The following is a 20832-nucleotide window of genomic DNA, read 5'->3' as shown; positions in this document are numbered from 1 at the left end:
CACTATCATGCTATCAGTTTAGACCCTGTCCTGAAGCTGTGTCCGTATTTCTGTTATTTGTAGGGAGTGCATTAGTACCAAGATGTTTTGTCACAGGGTGTTCTGTTACCACCCCTCTGGAATTTACTTCAAAGCTGCTTCTTGTTCACAGGTTAACTTTACTTTATATTAGCAAAGTCTTGACCATTGTTCCTAGGCCTCAGTCCTCACACCAGATCTGTGATATGTGGGATTATGTTTCAAAAGGGATTCCAGAATTTGAAGCTACAATAACAGACAAAGAGATTAAAGGAAAGGGTTATCCTGCCTCTCCTAACCCCAGCTGCACCAACTGCCCATGCCTATTTTGTTAAAAAGCATCTTTTTATAATGAGTAAACTAGAGGGAGAGTCAGAAATTTAATAACCAGAAAGTTTATTTCATAGAGCTTCATTATATTTTAAACTTGGCTAATAAAAAGTACTAACTGGAAATTTCAAACGGGTTATTATAGTTAGGAATACCCCACACTGCACCTTCTTCCTATATAGTAATTCTTTGAAATTAGTTTTGTTTCTCATTAGATAGTATGCCATTTGAAAGAGTTACTTATTTCCATTGTTAAAACATACCTAACTAGGGGTGCTCATCTCACAATCTGTGCACTTCTTCCAGTACTTAAAACATAATAACCAGTATTTACAGTGCACCATTAGCATTCACTGTCAAATACACTCATCATTCCTTCCAGTCCTAAGGAAATTGTCACAATCTTCCATGACTATAAAGTGACTATGAAACATAAAAAAAATTACTTCAAATAATGGAATTATGTGAAGAGTTTATTAGCACCCCTTGAAAAAATGCCTAAAGGTCTGACTGACAATTAGTTACAATGGTGATGGTAATATTTATGACAATTTTCTGATGTTTTATTTGGTTTTTAATTTTCTATTTTATGATCATTTAACTTGTATCTGATGCTCCAGTGAAAATGATAAAATTCAGAGAGGATGGATTTACATTACTAATGTAGCATCATGAGTGCCCTTGAAGTAATATGTGCAGAATATATGGATCCTTTATCTCTAAATCTAAACTGGACTGAGACTATTAACTCACTGTGGGCCACTAAGGGTGGTGTCTACACAGCAAAATTATTTCAGAATAATGGCCATTATTCCAAAATAACTATGTAAGCATCTACACAGCAATTCCGTTATTTCAAAATAATTTGGAAATAATGGATGGCTTATTCTGACTTCTGTAAACTTCATTCCATGAAGAATAATGCCTTTTCCAAAATAGCTATTTCCAAATAAGTCATGTGTAGACATTCCACTGTTTCAAAATAGCCCCTCACTAGAGCCATTCTAAGTTATTCTTTCTGGGGCTCTAAATCGAGATAGTATGTCTACGCTAGGGAAACTTATCTTGGACTAATTTTGAGGCTTCCCTGAAGTGTAGACATGCTATTTCGAAATAAATTATTTCAGAATAACTATTCTAGAATAGCTTATTCTGAAATAACTGTGCAGTGTAGCTGTAGCCTAAAACAGCTATCAGATGGCAATGGCTATTGGTATAGCTGGAGCCAAATATGAACTGACTTCTACATGGAGGACTGTTTTTCATCATCAATAACTTTTGTCATTCAGTCCACTGTTGACAAATTAATAGTTGTCAGGGGATTTGTTCAAACTCCAAAGGAAGAAAAGATTATTCTAAAAGTGTCTGTGCTAGTTTGTCTCCATGAGTTTGCAATGATAACTCCGTATGTCAGCAACTTTCTCACACTACATTGTAACCTGAAGGTAGGATTTATCCCAGCAACATTAAAGCTTCAGATCACTAAGCTTTTTTTTTTTAATCAAGAGAGAGAACTAGCTTATACTAATTGATTTTGTCAGAACTCTCCCTTAAGCTACAAAATGATACAGTACAATTTCCCCTTGATCCAAATATCTCCTTTAGGACTGAATAATTGTGGACCTACTATAAATTGTTTATTAAATGCCTTTGTTCATCTCTACTTCATTATTTTCTTTTGTTTGTTAGCAAGTCTATTCATTGCAGTCTTTTTATGACCCTTAACTTAGAAAATGAATAACCAGCTGCCGAATTAGTGTATCTCAAAAGCACTGGTCTTATATCGAGCCAAGCAGTCTCCTCCAGAAGATTTAAGGACTCTCAAGGCCCTGCATGTGAGAGCCATAAGGATCATACGTACTATGCTCTTCTTTTTCAACTTTGTTATTTTTCTTTTATCTGCATTTCCTTTCATGGGGCACCATTAAAACTAAACCAAATTTAAATTTTAAAAAATGGATCTCTTGTGCTCCAGACAGCAGAAGAAATACGCTGCAACCTTTTTACATCTCACTCAGCTATACTGACCACCTCTACATGATTTGTCTTTCTGTGCTGAAAAAGCCAATAGAGCCAGATGTGGCAGGCAAGGTGAATTCTTATAGCTCTGTTGTCTCTGGTTCCCTCATCTACAAGAGATGTTTCTGTGATCCTGGGAAGATGTACAGCAAAGTCAGTGTTAATGTGCAGTGTCCAAAAGTGCAGGATCCAGTCAAATTTTGTTGACAGATTGGAACTTGAGATGATGAACCTCCAGCAGTGTGGATTATACAGTTTGAACTTCCCTGGTCTGGGCACTGTTGGAACCAGGGAGGTCATTTCTGGTCTCCTTCCCTGACCCTGCCACCCCACTGAGCTTCCCAGTCCCCTGGCTAGCCCAGCTGAGCCACCTGCCTGGCTCCCCGGATCCTCCTGGGCAGCCCAGCCATACCATGGATGTTGCCGGACCAGAGAGTCCCAGTCTAGCAAGGTGCAATCTGTATCTAGAAGACATTTTGACTTTGGTTACTTTTTAGAGGGATTGTTCCAGAGAGGATGGAGAGAGGCTGTTCTCAGTAGTGACGGATGGCAAAACAAGGAGCAATAGTCTCAAGTTACAGTGCAGGAGATCTAGGTTGGATATTAGGAAAAATTATTTCACTAAGAGGGTGGTGAAGCACTGGAATGGGTTACCTAGGAAGATGGTAGAATCTCCATCCCTAGAGGTTTTTAAGTCTCAGAGGGTACGTCTACACTACAACGTTAATTCGAACTAACTTAGTTCGAATTAGTTAATTCGAACTAAGCTAATTCGAACTAACGCATCTAGAACTAAAAACTAGTTCGAATTAGCATTTTGCTAATTCGAACTAGCAAGTCCACATTGAGTGGACCCTGAACAGGGCTTAAGGATGGCCGGAAGCAGTGCCGGCAGGGCATCAGAGGAGGACTTAGTGGAGATGCTGTCTCAGGCTAGCCGAGGGCTGCGCTTAAAGGGTCCCGACCCCCACCCCGGACAGACAGTTCTCAGGGGTGCCCCGCTTGCAAAGAAGTCCCGGCTTGGAGTGCCCTGAGTGCCCACACTGGGCACATCACACCACTCGGCCATCAGCCCGGCTGCACTTGCCGCAGGCTGCCATCTGGGGAGAGGGGGCAATCGGGGGGCTGCAGGAGAGCTTCCACCCCCAGAAGCCCGCAGAGCCAGCCCAGTCCTCCCCATCGGGGGCTCGTACCCCATTCCTCCCTCACCCCCTTCCACTTATCCTTCCCTAGCCCCCCTTCTTATTGATGTACAAAATAAAGATAATGTTTCTTCCAACATTGACTCTGTCTTTATTGAACAAAACTGGAGGAGACTGGGAAAAGGAGGTGGGAGAGGGGAAGAGAAAGGCTGGGAGAGGGGAGGGCAACTAACATGATCAGGGGTTGGGAACAGGTCCCATATGAAGAGAGGCTACAGAGACTCGGACTGTTCAGCTTAGAAAAGAGGAGATGGAGCGGGGACAGGATAGAGGTCTCTAAAAGCAGGGGTTGGGTGGAGAGGGTGCATTCAGAAAAGTTCTTCATGAGTTCCCATAAAGAAGGACTAGAGGACACCAAAGGAAAGGAATGGGTAGCAGGCTTCAAACTAGTAAGAGAAAGTTGTTCTTCACAAAGCAAAGAGTCAACCTGTGGAACTCCTTTCTGCAGGAGGCTGTGAAGGCTAGAACTAGAAGAGAGTTTAAAGAGAAGTTAGATCTAGTCATGGAGGTTGGGTCCATGGAGTGGTATTAGTCAGGGGGTAGAAATGGTGTCCCTGCCCAAAGTTTGTGGAAGGCTGGAGATGGATGGCACGAGACAAATGGCTTGGTCACTGTCTTCGGTCCATCCCCTCCAGGGTCCCTAGGGTTGGCCACTGTCGGCAGACAGGCTAATGGGCTAGATGGACCTTTGGTCTGACCCAGGACGGCCATTGTAAGCTCAGGGCTCAGGGTCGGGGGTCTCAGTGGACCCCCTTGATTTTCATGCACACCTGCTCCTGGGTGGCCAGGCTGGCAGCTCTCCTGCCCTAGCTGGCCACTTTCCTGTGCCTAGTGCGGAGATCGTGGACGAGGTCCACGATGTCCGCACTAGCCCAGGAAGGTGCCCGCATCTTGCGGTCCAGGGCAAGCTCCCGGGAGCCGCCAGCCTGGTCCCGGGAAGAGGGGGTGGGCTGGGGGACATCGGGTGGGTGGCTCTGTGCCGTGCCAGGTGCAGGGTCTGCTGGCTGGGTGCTGGCAGGCTTGCACCTGGCACGGGCACCGTAGCCAGCCCGTGCCCCTTTAAGGGCTCCGGGGCCGGGAGGGGGGCATAGAGTTTCCCTGGTGTTGGCCAGAGTGGCCACCAGGGAAACCTGGGGAGGGCTAGCCTCCCACTAGTTCGAATTAAGGGGCTACACACCCCTTAATTCGAACTAGTAAATTCGAACTAGGCTTAATCCTCATAAAATGAGGTTTTCCTAGTTCGAACTAAACGCTCCGCTAGTTCTATTCAAATTCGAACTAGCGGAGCGCTAGTGTAGTGGCTATGAATGTTAGTTCGAACTAACGTCCATTAGTTCGAACTAACATTGCAGTGTAGACATACCCAGATTGACAAAGCCCTGGCTGGGATGATTTAGCTGGGACTGGTCCTGCTTTGGTAGGGGCTAGACTCGATGACCTCCTGAGGTCTCTTCCAGCCCTAGCCCGTGACTTCACTCATTGGGCCATCCAGCTCTGTCTTAATGGCCCAGCATTTGACTGTGATTTACGGACTCTGACTGGTGAGCTGTCCGGCGCTAACTTGAAGGGCCAGTGATTGACTCTATGTTACTGACTCTGTCTTAGACTTTGGGATCATCAAGTGATCCCTCTCCTGTCATGCATTTCCAGAAAAACAGAGGCTAGGGACACCATTCCTACCCATCCTGGCTAATAGCCATTGATGGACCTAACTTCCATAATCTATCTAACTCTTTTTTGAACCCTATTACAGTCCAAGTCTTCAAAACATCCTCTGGCAAGGAGTTCCACAGGTTGACCATGCACTGAGTGAAAAAAACCATCCTTTTGTTTGTTTTAAACTTGCTTCCTATTAATTTCATTTGGTGACCCCTAGTTCTTATATTGCGGGAATAAATAAATGACTTTTCTTTATTCATTTTTTCCACACGTGTCATTATTTTATAGACCTCTATCATAACCTCTTTCCCAGTACAAATCGGAGGTCCTTCTCTGTTGCACTTTCCTCCTTGTGTTTCTTCCTAGTATACTTACCTCAGGGCTTAAGTCACTGTCCCCCAAGTAACCTAATTTAAAGCCCTCCTCACTAGGTTTGCAAACCTGCCTGTGAAGATGATCTTCCCTCTCTTTGTTAAGTGGATCCCTTCTCTTCCTAACAATCCTTGTGCTTGGAACTACATCCCATGTCAAAGATCCAAAGCCCTCTCTCTGACACCACCTGCGTAGATTATATAAAGGCTGGAAACCCACCATCTTCAAGTCTCAGAAGACATTCAACAAGCTTCTCTCTGTATTTTTCAGGAGATAGCCAGAGTGGCCCTGGACAGTTCATCTGGGGAAGGAATAAATTAGGGTATGTCTACACTACAAAGATAATTCGAACATACGAGTTTCCCTGGTGTTGGCCAGAGTGGCCACCAGGGAAACCTGGGGAGGGCTAGCCTCCCACTAGTTAGAATTAAGGGTCTACACAGCCCTTAATTCGAACTAGTAAGTTCGAACTAGGCTTAATCCTCATGGAATGAGGATTACCTAGTTCGAACTAAGCGCTCCGTTAGTTCGAATTAAATTTGAACTAACGGAGCGCTAGTGTAGCGCCTATGAAAGTTAGTTCGAACTAACGTCCGTTAGTTTGAACTAACTTTGTAGTGTAGACATACCCCAAGTGACTAAAGACAAAAAATCATATTGTTTTTTCTAAAGGATAATACCAATACTTTTGTAAAAAGAAACATACAGACTTCTCATATATAAGTGAGAACTTTATATTAACAATCAGTCTCCTATTATAATATGCAATTTGGTGATTCAAGAACACTGAATTTTAAAATCACAAACACACATTATTAGTTATGAATAAGGGGAAATGTGATATCAGTTACTTTAATACAGTGCTTCTCAAACTGTCCCATGGGCCTGTTTGGGGAAAGCTGCTAGTGGTTCTGCACCAGTTTGTTTACATAAAGACGCCCTAGTCACGGGGCCTTGTGGCTGCCATTAGTTCTGGTTCACCATTTCCACTTGGAAGTGGTGGTCTGGGCCACACAGCTTTCTGCAGATCCCTTGGACTGAAAACAGCAAATCAGTGTGAATGGGAGCCCTGAGGCTCTGTGGCTACAGAGCCTTTAGGTAAACAAACTGTTGAGGGCCTGCTGGTGACTTTCCTGAAGTGGGCCAGGAGAACAGTGAGAGAATGAGTGCTTTAATACATAATGACTGCCCTGCATCTTTAAACAGAGAAGGAGGTGGAGTATTTGGCTGGCTGGTCAAGTGAATGGGGATTTGCAGGGAGGGGTGGAAACTAGTGCGAAAAGGGGCAGCATGGTCACTAACTCATCACCTGGAAATGCAGTGTTTTAAAGGGTTGAGCCTTGAGCCTTCTTTTTTACACAGGCCAAGGCTTAAAAATTTGCCATTAGGACATGGCTAGGAACCAGGCTGGCTGTGGGGAGGAGGCAGACAAGCTAATTACTGGTGCCTCCTGGTGACAGATGTACAGTGCAGGTACTTCACAGAAAAGGTACACAGTGACCAGATAAATGGCTTGGAAACGGATTTTAAAAGAGGTGTTCATTAAAAGAACAAACAGAGGACAACTGGAGATTACTAAGATTGGCATGGCAGGGAGCCACTCCTAACCCCATTCGTATAGCCCAACTTAACCCTCCTACAAGAGGGATCACTTGATGATTCCCTGTTCTATTCACTCCCTCTGGGGCATCTGACATTAGCCACTGTTGGAAGACAGGATACTGGGCTAGATGGACCTTTGGTGTCACCCAGTATGGCCGTTCCTATGTTCTTACAAGTGTGGGGTGGATGGTAAGGCCCTAGCAAAGAATTTGCTGGAGCAACCTAGATGGCAAAATGAGGGGGAGTTGGTAAAAACTTCCCTGGGTAATTATAAAATAAACATGGAGTTACCTGCATGTAGGGTTGCCAGGTAGACCCCGCCAAAAAACCGGACACACTTGATCATGGGGGCGGGGGTGGAGAACCAGCCGGGAGGGGGACGGGGCTGGCCAGGAGGTGGGTGGGGTGGGAAGCAGAGCTGGCGGGGGGGGAATTGCAGCTACTGGCCACAGCTGGAGTCCTTTGGGCCGCGTCCCCAGCAGGCACTCCCTTTAATTGCGAGCAGAAGCTGGGCGGGGGTGGCGGAGGGGCTAGGAACTGCTCCCCCCGCCTGGCTTCTGCATGCAACCAGTCTCCCAGCTGGGAGGCGGGGCTGCGATTGGCGCTGGGAGCCTCTGGTCGTGTGCAAAAGCCAGGCCCGGCCCCCACCCCAGCCAGCTTTTGCGCGCAACCACAGGGCTCCCAGCGCCAATCGTGGCCCCACCTTCCAGTCACTCCCCCGCCCCCACCAGGCTTCCGTCAGGTGCCTGGCCGGGAATTCAGAAAATACCGGACATTGCACGTGTCCGTTATTTTCTGAATTTTTCTACTGGACAGATGGTGCAAATACCGGACTGTCCGGTAGAAAACCAGATACCTGGCAACCCTACCTGCATAGTACACTGCTATCTGCCAAACATCTAATAAAGTTGCAGCCTGATTAAACCCATATCAAAAGTCTCCTGTCCTTCTTTCAGAACAGCCAGACAATGCGTTTTGTCAAAAAAAAACAAGTATTACACAAATGATAAAATGGCTCTTTTAAATGAACTTACATTGCTGGGTATTATAGTGGAGAAAACGTTAAAGAACTGTTCGTTATTTAAAAATGATTTCCTGTATGTTGCTGAAGTCAGTTATTTGGGAGGGCAAGTCACATATAATAGATGTCTGTTTTAACATTGGAACCTTATGTTTGTGAAAAATGGTATGTTTTGTCATTCAAAATTGCCCACTTTTTCATTTAGTAACAATAATACTTAGTATTTTAATAGTTTTTCACAGATCTACAAATTAATTCATACAACACTATATAAACCTGAAAATCAAGTTGGTAATTGTCTTCATTGTGCACTGGAGAAAGCTTTGATCCAGCTAACTTAAGTGTCTTGCTGGGACCTCATAGTAAGTCAGCAACAGATCTAGTATTAGAACAAAAGCATTCTGTCTCACAAGTCTCTGCTTAAACCATTAGCCATTTTATTTCACTTCTGTATTGCTTTCTTTTTTATGGTAGCAGTGACTTTTCCTTCATTTTATATCCCTTTTGATATTCTGTACTATCAGAATACTCACAAATTCAGTTAGTTAAAAAGTTACTGTTGAATATTGTTCTCATGCAAGTAGTAAAGACGTGTAATAAACTATTTTCATGTATCTCGCAAAAAAAATCAACATAATTAAAAAACACATGTTGTTTATGAATGTTTGTCTCTTATGTGATCTTGTCACATAGCTAATAATTTTTACCTGAATTGATTCACTGTATCAGGTTCAAGTTGTACCATTTTAAAACGGGCAGAATTGCTTCCAAAAAGCATGTAATCTCTCTGTATAATGAATTTGCTATCTGTTAGATAGCTGTTAAGTCATTGTTTATTAAGGAAATATCTGAGGCTGCAGCTTGATTGCTCTCAAATTCTATTATACACACATTTTTAATATTTGTGAATGAGAGAATGCTTTTTAGTTCTCAAGAGAAATTTGACATAGAAAAAACAGATGTTCATATTAAGGCTTTTTTCTCTATCCATTGTGATCTTTGTGTTTCATTGTTGCTGAAAATTGGCTAACTCATTCAATGTAACGTGATCATTCTATATGCAGGCAAAAGGAAATGAATAACTCTTGATAGACTTCCTTCCGAAGAGTTCTATTTCAATAAAGTATCACTCAAATGTTGTTCATTTTCTTCTTTTTGTACAGTTCAAGTAAATACATTGTATAATGCAAAATTAGTGTCTTTCTATGAAGATAGGGAATAAGTACCAAAATATACATTATTTAATGGTCTAGTTTTGAAAATACCAGATCCTCTTGTCAAATAAGGAGCAGCTCAGGGATGAAAGAATAAATGTGCATGCTGTCAGGGAAATATGCCTTTATAGATTATACTACTGTAGATGCTATCAGGGTATATTTTTGTCTGGATAATCACAGAAGATAACAGAGATGAAAATTTGCTTTCATGATTCTAGTAGTATGTATGTTCACAGATCCATTCTGAGAAAGCTGCTACCAGGTCCCTCCGTTTTGTTTACTTACCAGCTCCGCAGCCATGGAGCCTCGTGGCCCCCATTGGCTGCAGTTCGCTGTTTGCAGCCAATGGGAGCTGCAGGAAGCAGCATGACCCATGCTGCTGCTTCCTGCGGCTTCCCTTGGCTGCAAATGGTGAACTGCGGAGCTGAGGAGCTGGTAAGTAAACAGACCGGAGGGACCTGATAGCAGCTTTCTCAGAATGGGTCTTTGGACCACTTTGAGAAACACTGGTCTAGACTAATACTTCGCAAATCAATCATAAACTACATTCACATTTACATTTTTAGTTTTAAATTCTACATGTACAGAATTTTCTTTCATGATTTATGTGTGCCTACAGAAGCTGTCTACAGAAGCTGTGTAACTGTGATTCAATAGATATTTGTACGCACTTGAAGGGGGCCAAACTTAGAAAGCTTCCGCTCTATACAGCATGCTCCCCAAGTATCTGATGAAAATATGTGTAGAAAAGTCAGGATTAATTAATTCTGCTATTTACAGTTTTAGCTGATATGCTTTAAGTTTGCTGCTCCACTTCCATGATATAATAGGAAGACCATTAGCATCTTGGCTCTTAACCATGCTATGCTGCTACAGAGTGAGTTCTAGAGAGAAGTACAGAGAGTTTGATTCTCCACATGGATGCCCCTGAGCTGTGGATTGAGATCAGATTTTTCCATGGTTCCTCGGACTCTGTACAACCATGGTTGCCTCCTCCATGTAACATCATAACACTAATGAAAGTATGAGTCAGGTTTTTCACAGATTGAAAACTATTCTGTTTTTAGACTACCACTTCTCTTTCCTCCTTTTTTTCTGCATTGCAAGAGAATGTAAGCCACAGCATTTACCATTTATAAGTTCTTCAAATATTCTTCTTCCTTGTCTAATCTTTTATTAGATGGATGAACCGTCTGGGTCTTGCAGCCATTGGTTATACTCCTGATGACAAGGATATTCGGCCAGATGAAGGTAAGACTTCTGTGATTTTAATCAAAATTGAATTGGAGAGGTCTGAAGAAAAGAAAAGAAAAGAAAAGAAAAGAAAAGAAAAGAAAAGAAAAGAAAAGAAAAGAAAAGAAAAGAAAAGAAAAGAAAAGAAAAGAAAAGAAAAGAAAAGAAAGCTTTAGTTAACTGATTCAACTCATGATTTGAACATAAATCGCAGATACAGGTATAAATATGCAGGCCAGAAAAAAGCTGGACATGACGAGGTGGATCCAATCAAGGAGGATGAGGTCCACTTCTAGTAGCTGATCTGGAGGTGTGAATTTCAAGAGAGGAGAAAAAAAACTTCAGGACCAGACTTCAAAGAGAAACTGCTGAGCTACAATTCATCTTCAACAACAAACCTCGGTGTCAATTCTGCCCACATATATACACCAACAACACCATCACAGGACCTAACCAGATCAGCCATACTGTCACTGGTTCATTCTCCTGCACATCTACTAACGTAATATATGCCATCATGTGCCAACAATGCCCCACTGCTATATACATCAGCCAAACTGGACAGTCCCTACGTAAAAGAATCAATGGCCACAAATCAGATATTAGGAATGGCAACGTACAAAAACCTGTAGGGGAACATTTCAATCTTCCTGGACACACAATTGCAGATCTAAAGGTAGCCATCCTGCAGCAAAAAAACTTCAGGACCAGACTTCAAAGAGAAACTGCTGAGCTACAGTTCATCTTCAAGTTTGACACAATCAACTCAGGATTAAACAAGGACTGTGAATGGCTTGCTAACTACAAAAGCAGCTTCTCCTCTCTTGGAATTCACACCTCCAGATCAGCTACTAGAAGTGGGCCTCATCCTCCTTGATTGGATCCACCTCGTCATCTCCAGCCTGATTCTGGCCTGCATATTTATACCTGCCTCTGGAAATTTCCACTACATGCATCTGATGAAGTGGGTCTTTGCCCACGAAAGCTTATGCTCCTACACTTCAGTTAGTCTATAAGGTGCCACAGGACTCCTCACCGCTTTTGCAGTATTTTAACTGTTTTTCATAGATATGTGTGACCCTTAGAACATATATTTAACTTTGCAAACTGAAGATGAAATGAAATTCAGAATGATAATTTGAAAAAGCAAAGAAAACATTGTTAAGGTACTCTTTAGGAAAACAAGCATGAATAGAATTACGGGTTGAACCTCTCTAGTCCAGCATTCTGGTTCAGCAACATCCATGGTCCGGCATTTTAGTTAGCCAGGTGTTAGCTCATCCTGGGTGTGGCAAAGTTTCCTGCAATCCTGTAAAGTTTGCTGACAGCAGCTAGTCCTGGCTTTAAGGGACTTGTTGGAATTAGGGATGTTAAATATCAGTTAATTGAATAGTCAAGTAACTTCCTGAAATTGTATTGGTTAGTCGACTATTAAATAGTCCCCAGGTAGGGCTGGCAGCCAGTGTATCAAAGGCAGCAGCACAGGGTGCGAGGTGGGAGCTGGTCCACGAGGGAAGCCAATTTAAAAACCAGCCCCCCTCATGGACTGGCTGTCTGTCACCCTGTGCTGCTGCTTCTGAGAAAGAGGCAGCAGCACAGGGTGACAGCAGTCCCTGTCTAGGATAGGTCTGACCAGGTGCAAGTCAAAAATGAACTGGACTGTCTGCCCACCTGGCTCTTAATACACTTGAAATGCAGAGCTGAAATGGGGATATGTCCCGGACCCAGCATAAGGTAGGACTGAGCTCCTAATACACTTTAAATGCAGAGCTGCAGGTGGGGTAGGTCCCCGACCCGTCACAAGCTAGGACTGAGCCAGTCTGCTAGATAGCCTGCTAAAAAATGTACTGGCAGGGCAAGAGGGAGGGGGAAATGCATGTAGTCTATATCATTAACCGATAAGCTTTTGCTTATCGGTTAATCAGTTAATCAATTTTACTATTACATCCCTAGTCGGAATAGCGGTGTATTTCAAAATTTGGCACTGTGTAGATGGCACCAAATTTCAAAATAGGCTATCTAGAAATAAGCTCAAAAGAAGTTATGCAATTTGTGTAGCTTACTTCGAGCTAGCGCTACAGTTTAGACACTCCCTAAAAGACCAACAACTGATTAACGAGACTTAAAAAGTTTTATCAAAATAAACATATTTTTATTCATCCAAAGATATATGGTAAAAAGAATAAAACAACAAAAGGCCTCTGTGTCTCATTCTTATATCACTTTGTTCTTTCTTAGCAAGTTTTTGGTAAAATCCACTCTGTTCAGCCATCCCTACGCCTAGCAATGTGACAGCCTTTGCAGTATTCTCTGTGTGTCTCTCCCTGTCAGAGGTTCACCTCTAGTCACTACAACTGCCTAACCTCCCCTCCGTCCCCCTTCTTTCCTAGGCTGGGAACTTTAGTGGCTTAGTATACTATTTGATCCCACGTTAGATCTAAGAAGAATAAAACTTGCTCTCTGACAGCATCTTACCTCTCTGATATTCCTTATTTTTGCCTTTGTTTCATGTCCTGTTTGTCCCCCCTCTCCCCCAACAGCCTTCTTTGAGTTAACTCCCCAAAATTAGGCACAATAACATCAAGCGAATAAACTGAGACACAAGTGCATATGATGTTCAAAAAAATAATACAGTTAACTCCCTCGTTCTCCACAGAGAGACGGGTTAATAGCTCTGCCCCCCATTTCTCCATGATGCAGCAGAGCAGGTCACACACAGAGGGGATGAGGAGAATGTACTCACTTACAAAGAAAATAGTAAATAGTACAGTAAAAAGTGAACTGATAAAAGGTGTACTTGTTTTTTTAATAGTATGCAGTCCAGATACAGAATTTTTTACACCTACAGACTATGATAAAATACCCAGGCCAGAACATCTGGAGAGTAGAATGTCTAGATTTCCTGAATATTTTGTGGTTTGCAAATGAGCTTTTGTCTTGTGTGAAAAAACATGGAACTCCTTTCTGATTATTACTATTAGAGAAGAGAATTCCACTATAAATAAAATATAGAGTGTCAGAGTTGATAAGCTACTGGTATGTGCCTTGGGTGAGTTTTGTGGCACTGGGCTGAAAGCGAAGTGACTTTCAACCCTCCAGGAAATATGTCTCTAGCTAGCTACTGAACTGTGCAAAATATGGCTCATTCATTATACATTTCTTTTTTAAAAGAAAAAAAAACTCAAGCCAGCCTTTTTAAAAACACTTTTGGAACATTTACACTTGCTTGTGTATATGTCTAGGGGTAAAAATTTCAAATGTGATTCAGTGCCTCTGTTCTATATTCAAAAGTAACCTAGTCACTTCAGGATCCAAGTCTCACTGGGTATGTCTACACTACCCCGCTAGGTCGAACTAGCGGGGTAATGTAGGCATACCGCACTTGCAAATGAAGCCCGGGATTTGAATTTCCCGGGCTTCATTTGCATAAACTGGACGCCGCCATTTTTAAATCCCTGCTCGTTCGAACCCCGTGCCGCGCGGCTACACGCAGCACAAACTAGGTAGTTCGGACTAGGCTTCCTAGTCCAAACTACCGTACTACTCCGTTACTACCTAGTTCGTGCCGCGTGTAGCCGCGCGGCACGGGGTTCGAACGAGCAGGGATTTAAAAATGGCAGCGCCCATTTTATGCAAATGAAGCCCGGGAAATTCAAATCCCAGGCTTCATTTGCAAGTGCGGTATGCCTACATTACCCCGCTAGTTCAAACTAGCGGGGTAGTGTAGACATACCCACTGAAAGTCAGTGGATCTGAGGTTCCTAAGGTTATGCTTACACTGCAAAAGAAATCCCATGGCCACAAGTCTCAGGACCAGGGTCAAGTGACTCAGGCTTGTGGAATTTTTGCTTCTCTATCTCACAATATAGACATTCCTGCTCATGCAGGAGTTTGGGCTCTGAGACCTGGTACAGCAGTTGTGTCTCAGATCCCAGCTCCACCCCAAGTGCATATGCCTTCACTGCTATTTTTACCTCTGTAGTTCAAGACCCCTGCACCCAAGTTAAGTGACCTAGGCTCTGTGACTCACTGCTACAGGGGATTTTTTGCAGTGTAGATGTACCATAAGTGTCTTTGGACCAGCTTTTCAAAGGTACGTAGGTGCTTGCAGATGCAAATTGGTACCTAGTGAAGGTGTGTCTAGACTACAGGGTTTTGTTGACAAAAGTTGGCTTTTGTCGACAAAATTATACCTGCGTCTACACTACCGCTGCGCTCTGTCAACAGTAAGTCGACAGAATGCAGCAGTTTTGTCGACAGCAGTAAACCTCATTTTACAAGGAATAATGCCTTTTTTTGAATGTACTCTTTCGAAAAAAGGCGCTAATGCATGGAAACTGTGCTTTTACGAAAGAGAGCTTCTAGACTCTCTTTTGAAAAAGCAGATTGCTTTTTTACAATACTGATCATAGTCTAGATGCTCTTTTTCGACAGAGGCTTTGTCGACACTATCTGTTGACAAAGCCTCTGTTGAAAAAGGCGTGCAGTCTAGACATAGCCTGGGATTTTTAAAAGTGCCTGAGCGGATTTGACATGTAACTCCCTGTGAAATCAATGGAACTTGGGTGCATAACCTGCTCAGGCTATTTGAAATTCCCAGTGGGCACCTGTCCATGTCTTAAGACACCTAACTATTTTAGAAAATCTGGCCCTTAAACACTTCACAGAATGGGACTTGACACTCTATATTAGAGAAAAAGTATGTTAGTCATGCTTTGAAAATATTGCCAATACTATCTTATGAGCAAATATTTCAATGAAACATAGAACATTCTATTACCAGATTACTGGAGTGAAAGTGACCAGGATGATATTGATGGCTCTCTAACCCTGAAACAAGAAGGCCCATCAACACTGTGTGATATCTACCACCGAACACTCTCAGTAAGTCATGAATATTATATGCTCTATATGCTCAGGAACTCCTTGCCAGAGAATGTAGTGAAGACTAGGACTTTAACAGGGTTCAAAAAAGAGCTAGATAGAGTCATAGAGATTAGGTCCATCAATGGCTATTGGCTAGGATGGTAGGAATGGTGTCTGTAGCCTGTTTGTCTGGAAATGGGTGACAGGGAGGGATCACATGAGGATTACCTGTTGTGTTCTCTCCCTCTGGGGCATCTGGTATTGGTGGTCACTGTCAGCAGACAGGATACTGAGCTAGACTGACAGTTGGTCTGACCCAGTATGGTCGTTCTTATGTTCCATAAGGTCAAGAAATACATTTCCATGCTGCTTTGATTGGTATTTTGTTTGTTTCATTCCAGCATCTAACAACATTAGGGCTGTGTCTAGACTGCATCCCTTTTCTGTAAAAGGAATGCAAATTATACACATCTCAATTGCAAATGAAGCGGGGATTTAAATCCCCCCCACTTCATTTGCATAAACATGGCTGCCGCTTTTTTCGGTTCGGAGCTTTGCCGGAAAAAAGCGCCAGCCTAGACGCGGATCTTTCGGAAAATAAAGCCTTTTCCAAAAGATCCCTTATTCCTCTTAAAATAAGTATAAGGGATCTTTCGGAAAAGACTTTATTTTCCGAAAGATCCGTGTCTAGACTGGCGCTTTTTTCCAGCAAAGCTCCGAGCCGGAAAAAGCGGCAGCCATGTTAATGCAAATGAAGCGGGGGGGATTTAAATCCCCGCTTCATTTGCAATTGCGATGATGTGTCTAATTTGCATCCCTTTTCCGTAAAAGGGATGCAGTCTAGACACAGCCTAGGAGTAGAACGGAGGTGATTCTCAGCTGTAAACTATGAGAATGTTATCATTTCTATGGTTAAGAGCAGGACTGAATGTTCTGAAAATAAAAAATGGATGCTCAAAGGAAGAAAAAGCTACTGCCATCTTACTCTGCTGTGTTTAGTGTCGTCAAGCCATGTTTTTTTCTTGTTTAAAAAAATTCAGTACAAAAGGAAGACATATATTATACCTGGGTCATCTCTATTAACTGGGAGTTTATACTATGTCTACAGTGTTTGATATTTACTGGAAATTAAGATTTTTAGATTGTATTCAGACAATAGCTATTATCCAGAAGAAAAATATTTTATATATAAGAAACATATGTTTAAATACAAGCTTCTTTCAAAATATATCATTGTGTAAAATACATTTGTAGTATTTGTGTTAAGAAGCGTTTTCAAATAGAAAAATAGCTGATAACAGTTGTGTACAGTGTATGGGCAGGCGCTGATAGCTGATAAAAGCATTGCTGCTATACAGTACATGGGTAGGCTGTGATATCTGACCTTTGTTTCTAAGTGCAGATAGGACTGTTCTCTATTTTTCTTTCAGATTTATCTTCAGCGTGAATGACACGATCCTCACACAACCAGAACCAAAGAAAGAGTGACTGAGGCAACAGCATCACATGGGTGAAGTTCAGACTGATTTTCACCCATGTGATGCTGTTTTATCAACCGGGATACAGGTTAAGCCCCTCCCTTTCTGTTTTTCCACTTTTTTGCCTTTCTCTTTTTTTAAATTAAAAGAATACAAAAACCAAGCAGAATTTAATTTAAAATAATTTGAATAAGATCAGCAGTCCCCAAAAATTTAAATGTCATCTTGGATGCTGACATGTCTTTTTTTTTCCTGTTTGGTTGGAATATCTACCCTCTGAAAAGAAAGGAAAACCACTCCTGGTTTCCTTTGGGGGCGTCTATGTCTTCCTCACAACACACTGCCGAAATGTGTGTAAGCTGGGTACATCTTTGCAAAACCTATACCAGTGCTACCCTGTCCTTTCCAGCAGGAGTTGCTCTTGGGCAGAGAATGTGTCAAAACAAGAATAGGGAGTGGTTAAAAATGTAGTGCTTACATTAAAGTATTACATAAAGTTAGCTATGTTGTGCTTACTAATCATATACTGAACTCTATCTCTTACTGTTTGCCAATGTATAGTCACAATTATGTCTTTATAATCAGATATTTTCATTCCTTCTTAGGTGAATTCTTCAAGTCCATTCCCTGAACCCAAACATGGTAGACACTTTTCAAGTGAATCTACTTACTCCTATTCTTCTGCAGAGGATTCCCGACAAGATGCCACAGGAAGTACACACTCGTCAGGATGTAGACCTCCATATCGAGAAAGGCGCTCATGGCAAGATCTGATAGAGACCCCCTTAACTAGTTCTGGCCTCCATTTTCTTCAGACAGTTCCTCCTGACCCAGAATACGTGAGTGGCCGACCTGGAATGTCACCAGAGAGGCGAAGACAGGCAACATTACCAGTCCAAAGACGTCACAATCATGAACGAGATGGACCTTTCCCTTTGGTGGAGTGGCAAAGAGGATATAGTTCTCATAATAGGCCCCAGAAGCAACGTAGTCAAAGCCTTCCACGAAACAGAGATGTCAGGAGTAAAGGGCATGTAAAGTCTTCAGGCATATCAGAAGAGAAGCCTGAAGGGAAACTTCTTATAAAAAAGCAAAATAGTTTCTGTGAAGAAGGTAAGATTTTGAATGGACTTTGGTACCAGTATTCACCATTGACCTCAATAGGAGCTCTAATATTAACCTCACTGATGAATGATCAGGCTTTATAGGAGTGTATTAGTGGCAGAATTATAATTTCCAAGAAAGCTGAAAATATGGAGATTGCACTAGTTACCGCACTATAATTTTGATTCAGAACGTTCATGTATGTTCTGATTTCAGCTTTATTGTTGAACAAAATTTTGTGATTTATCAATTCTTTTACTGGGAGAGGATATTTGGCGGTTATTTCATAAGCAACTTTCAGAATTCTTGTACTTTTCAGGATCTTTCATTATCCTTCCAACCAAAGTTGCCTGGATTGTTGTTAAAAAAAATGTAATTTTTTTCAGAAAACATAAAGGAAATCAGGGAAGGTACAGATGGTCTACAAGAGTTATACAAGTCTTTGGAACAAGCCAGCTTGTCAGCCTTTGGAGAGCAGCGTCCATCTACCAAGCAAGAATTCCGGAAGTCTTTTGTAAAGAGGTGCAATGATCCAGTTATCAATGAAAAACTTCATCACATCAGAGTTCTCAAGAGCACTTTAAAAGTAAGCTGTTACCATTAATGTTTATATTGAACAAGAAATTTTAACAGTGTAGCTTCTTAAAATTTTCAGTTTATGGACTTCTATTTTAGATAGAGAATTAAGTCGTGAGAAAACTTTGGCAGTACTGAGAGAAACAGAATATAGAAGAAGACAGTTATGAACCTCACAACCACAGCCAGTATTTAGCACTGTTGTTACCAGTGTCATGGAGGATGCCAAGGACTGAATTGTTAAAAAGATCTAATCTATGACACGTTTACAATTAGCGATTGTCACTGAAAGCCATTGTGGAATCATGCCAACGGAGATAGGGAAGATTGCATTGCACTGTCTGAGCTGTAACAGTTCTGTGTATTGATAAAGGGCCTTAGTGTCCACTGCAGTTGCTCTAGCACCTTTTGTTAGCACTCAAGGACATGTAAAAGGCCAAAGTATAAAATGTCTCTTAAACTGTATTTCTGAAATGTGCTGTGGTTTTTGTTTTGTTTTGTTTTTTGTTTTGTTTTTATTTGCCAGGCAAAGGAAGGGGACCTGATAACTATCAACAATCTTCTGGATGATCCCAGCTTGACATCAAAGAAGTTCAAAGAGTGGAAGCTAAAGAACTATGATTTTTTTCTGGACATTTGTGAGTACAGCACTGCTCTGAATCCTCAAAATGGAGCCTCTGAACTTACGTCCCCAGCACCACTGCTGACACACACACATTCATTCATTGAAACACATGTCTGACAGGACCGGCATCATGAACACTTGCTGAGTGCCGTGAGAAATCCAATATGACAAACACTGTAATATTTGTAAATAACGTACTCAGCAGTATTGTAAATAACTTGGGTAAAAGAATAGTGCCACAGGATGCCTACTACATTGCATGATAAGACAGTATTATTCTGTTCTGAATTATTTTATTTGCTATTATCGACCGATATGCGTGTCAAATTCTGCATTAGAAAGGAGCAGTGCAGAAGTGTAACGGAAATAAATGCCAGTATATTTATTTAAGGACTCTACTAAAGCTATGCTTATAGTAATGAGTTCTTACAACCATTTTATATATATAGATATATATTATATGTAAACATATCTATGTATATAAAAGGTAACATGATAGTTTATATTTATTTTTTAAAATACCCTAAAATTCACCTTTTCATGAGTTCTTCTTGAAGGAAAATATATATATATATATATATATATATATATATATATATATATATATATATATACTGGCAAATCTTTGGGGGTGCACATTTTTTCCAACCTTTCCAAGCAGTGATAGCTACCATCTTTATGAAATTAGAGGAGACCAGAGTAATAAAAAAGTAAACTTAACCACTTTAGTGTGCCTTAAAATAGTGTATATCCAGCAAATAGACTCTCCTTTGGCCCACTGGGCATACTGTCTATGCCACTTTGATGTTGTGCTTATTTTTACAAGAATGTGCTTACAAGGAGTGGTCATAGGCATGCAAGTGTGGCACAGAAGAGGTTAAGACACAAGTAGAATAAAGCTGGTTGCTCACTTATGCTGTCACTTGAACTGACTTTTCTACCTTTGAAATATTTCATGGTTAAAAAATACGCGTCTGAAGATGGTAGCTACTGTAGTTTTCATAATCATGCCACTGTGAGTTTAGTGCCACAAACCTGTGCGTCACAAAAATTATTAAAATATTTTTATCTGCTGCTTCATGACTGAAAAATAAGTAAAATAATCTTGAACTGAACAATTTTTTGTATACCAGACTGTCATAGAGTGCTGGGTAAAAAAATTATATTGTTCAAAATTATTCACCATATTATTCTTCATCCATAGATCATGAACAAATTAATTGCAAGTATGTAATTCAGTATTTGAAACTCAGTCTGCATTAGTTAGTTTTGATTGGCTGCTTAAAATCACATTGTATATTTCTGTTCCCTGCCTAGAAACTTGAAGAATCAGGTTTTTGGAATGAATACTTGCATTTATGGAAACAAAATCTGCTTCCATCAATATTCTTGAATGTGCACTTAAAACTCAAATTTCTGCAAACATTCCTGCTAGTAAACACTTTATTAGACTGTTCTCAGAAAGCAAATAGAACAAAGCAGTTTCATATATAAATTTGAATAAATATTT

General features: G+C 41.4%; 1 protein-coding gene across 1 annotated transcript in view; it reads left to right on the top strand.

Moving 5' to 3' along the window:
* Nucleotides 1-19883, top strand: part of LOC102456352 (connector enhancer of kinase suppressor of ras 2-like) — a 114131-nt gene extending 94248 nt beyond the window's left edge. The window contains exons 8-12 of the mRNA XM_075941202.1: nucleotides 10621-10691; nucleotides 15457-15557; nucleotides 17623-18130; nucleotides 18508-18707; nucleotides 19224-19883. Coding sequence (XP_075797317.1) covers nucleotides 10621-10691; nucleotides 15457-15557; nucleotides 17623-18130; nucleotides 18508-18707; nucleotides 19224-19439 — 1096 coding nt within the window. The 3' untranslated portion in view covers nucleotides 19440-19883. The remainder of the gene's footprint in view (nucleotides 1-10620; nucleotides 10692-15456; nucleotides 15558-17622; nucleotides 18131-18507; nucleotides 18708-19223) is intronic.
* The last annotated feature ends 949 nt before the right edge of the window (nucleotides 19884-20832 follow it).

Source organism: Pelodiscus sinensis, chromosome 13 (assembly GCF_049634645.1).
Source record: "Pelodiscus sinensis isolate JC-2024 chromosome 13, ASM4963464v1, whole genome shotgun sequence".
Taxonomy (NCBI): domain Eukaryota; kingdom Metazoa; phylum Chordata; order Testudines; family Trionychidae; genus Pelodiscus; species Pelodiscus sinensis.
Note: the sequence above shows the minus strand (reverse complement) of the source record. Positions and strands in the feature narration are given on the sequence as shown.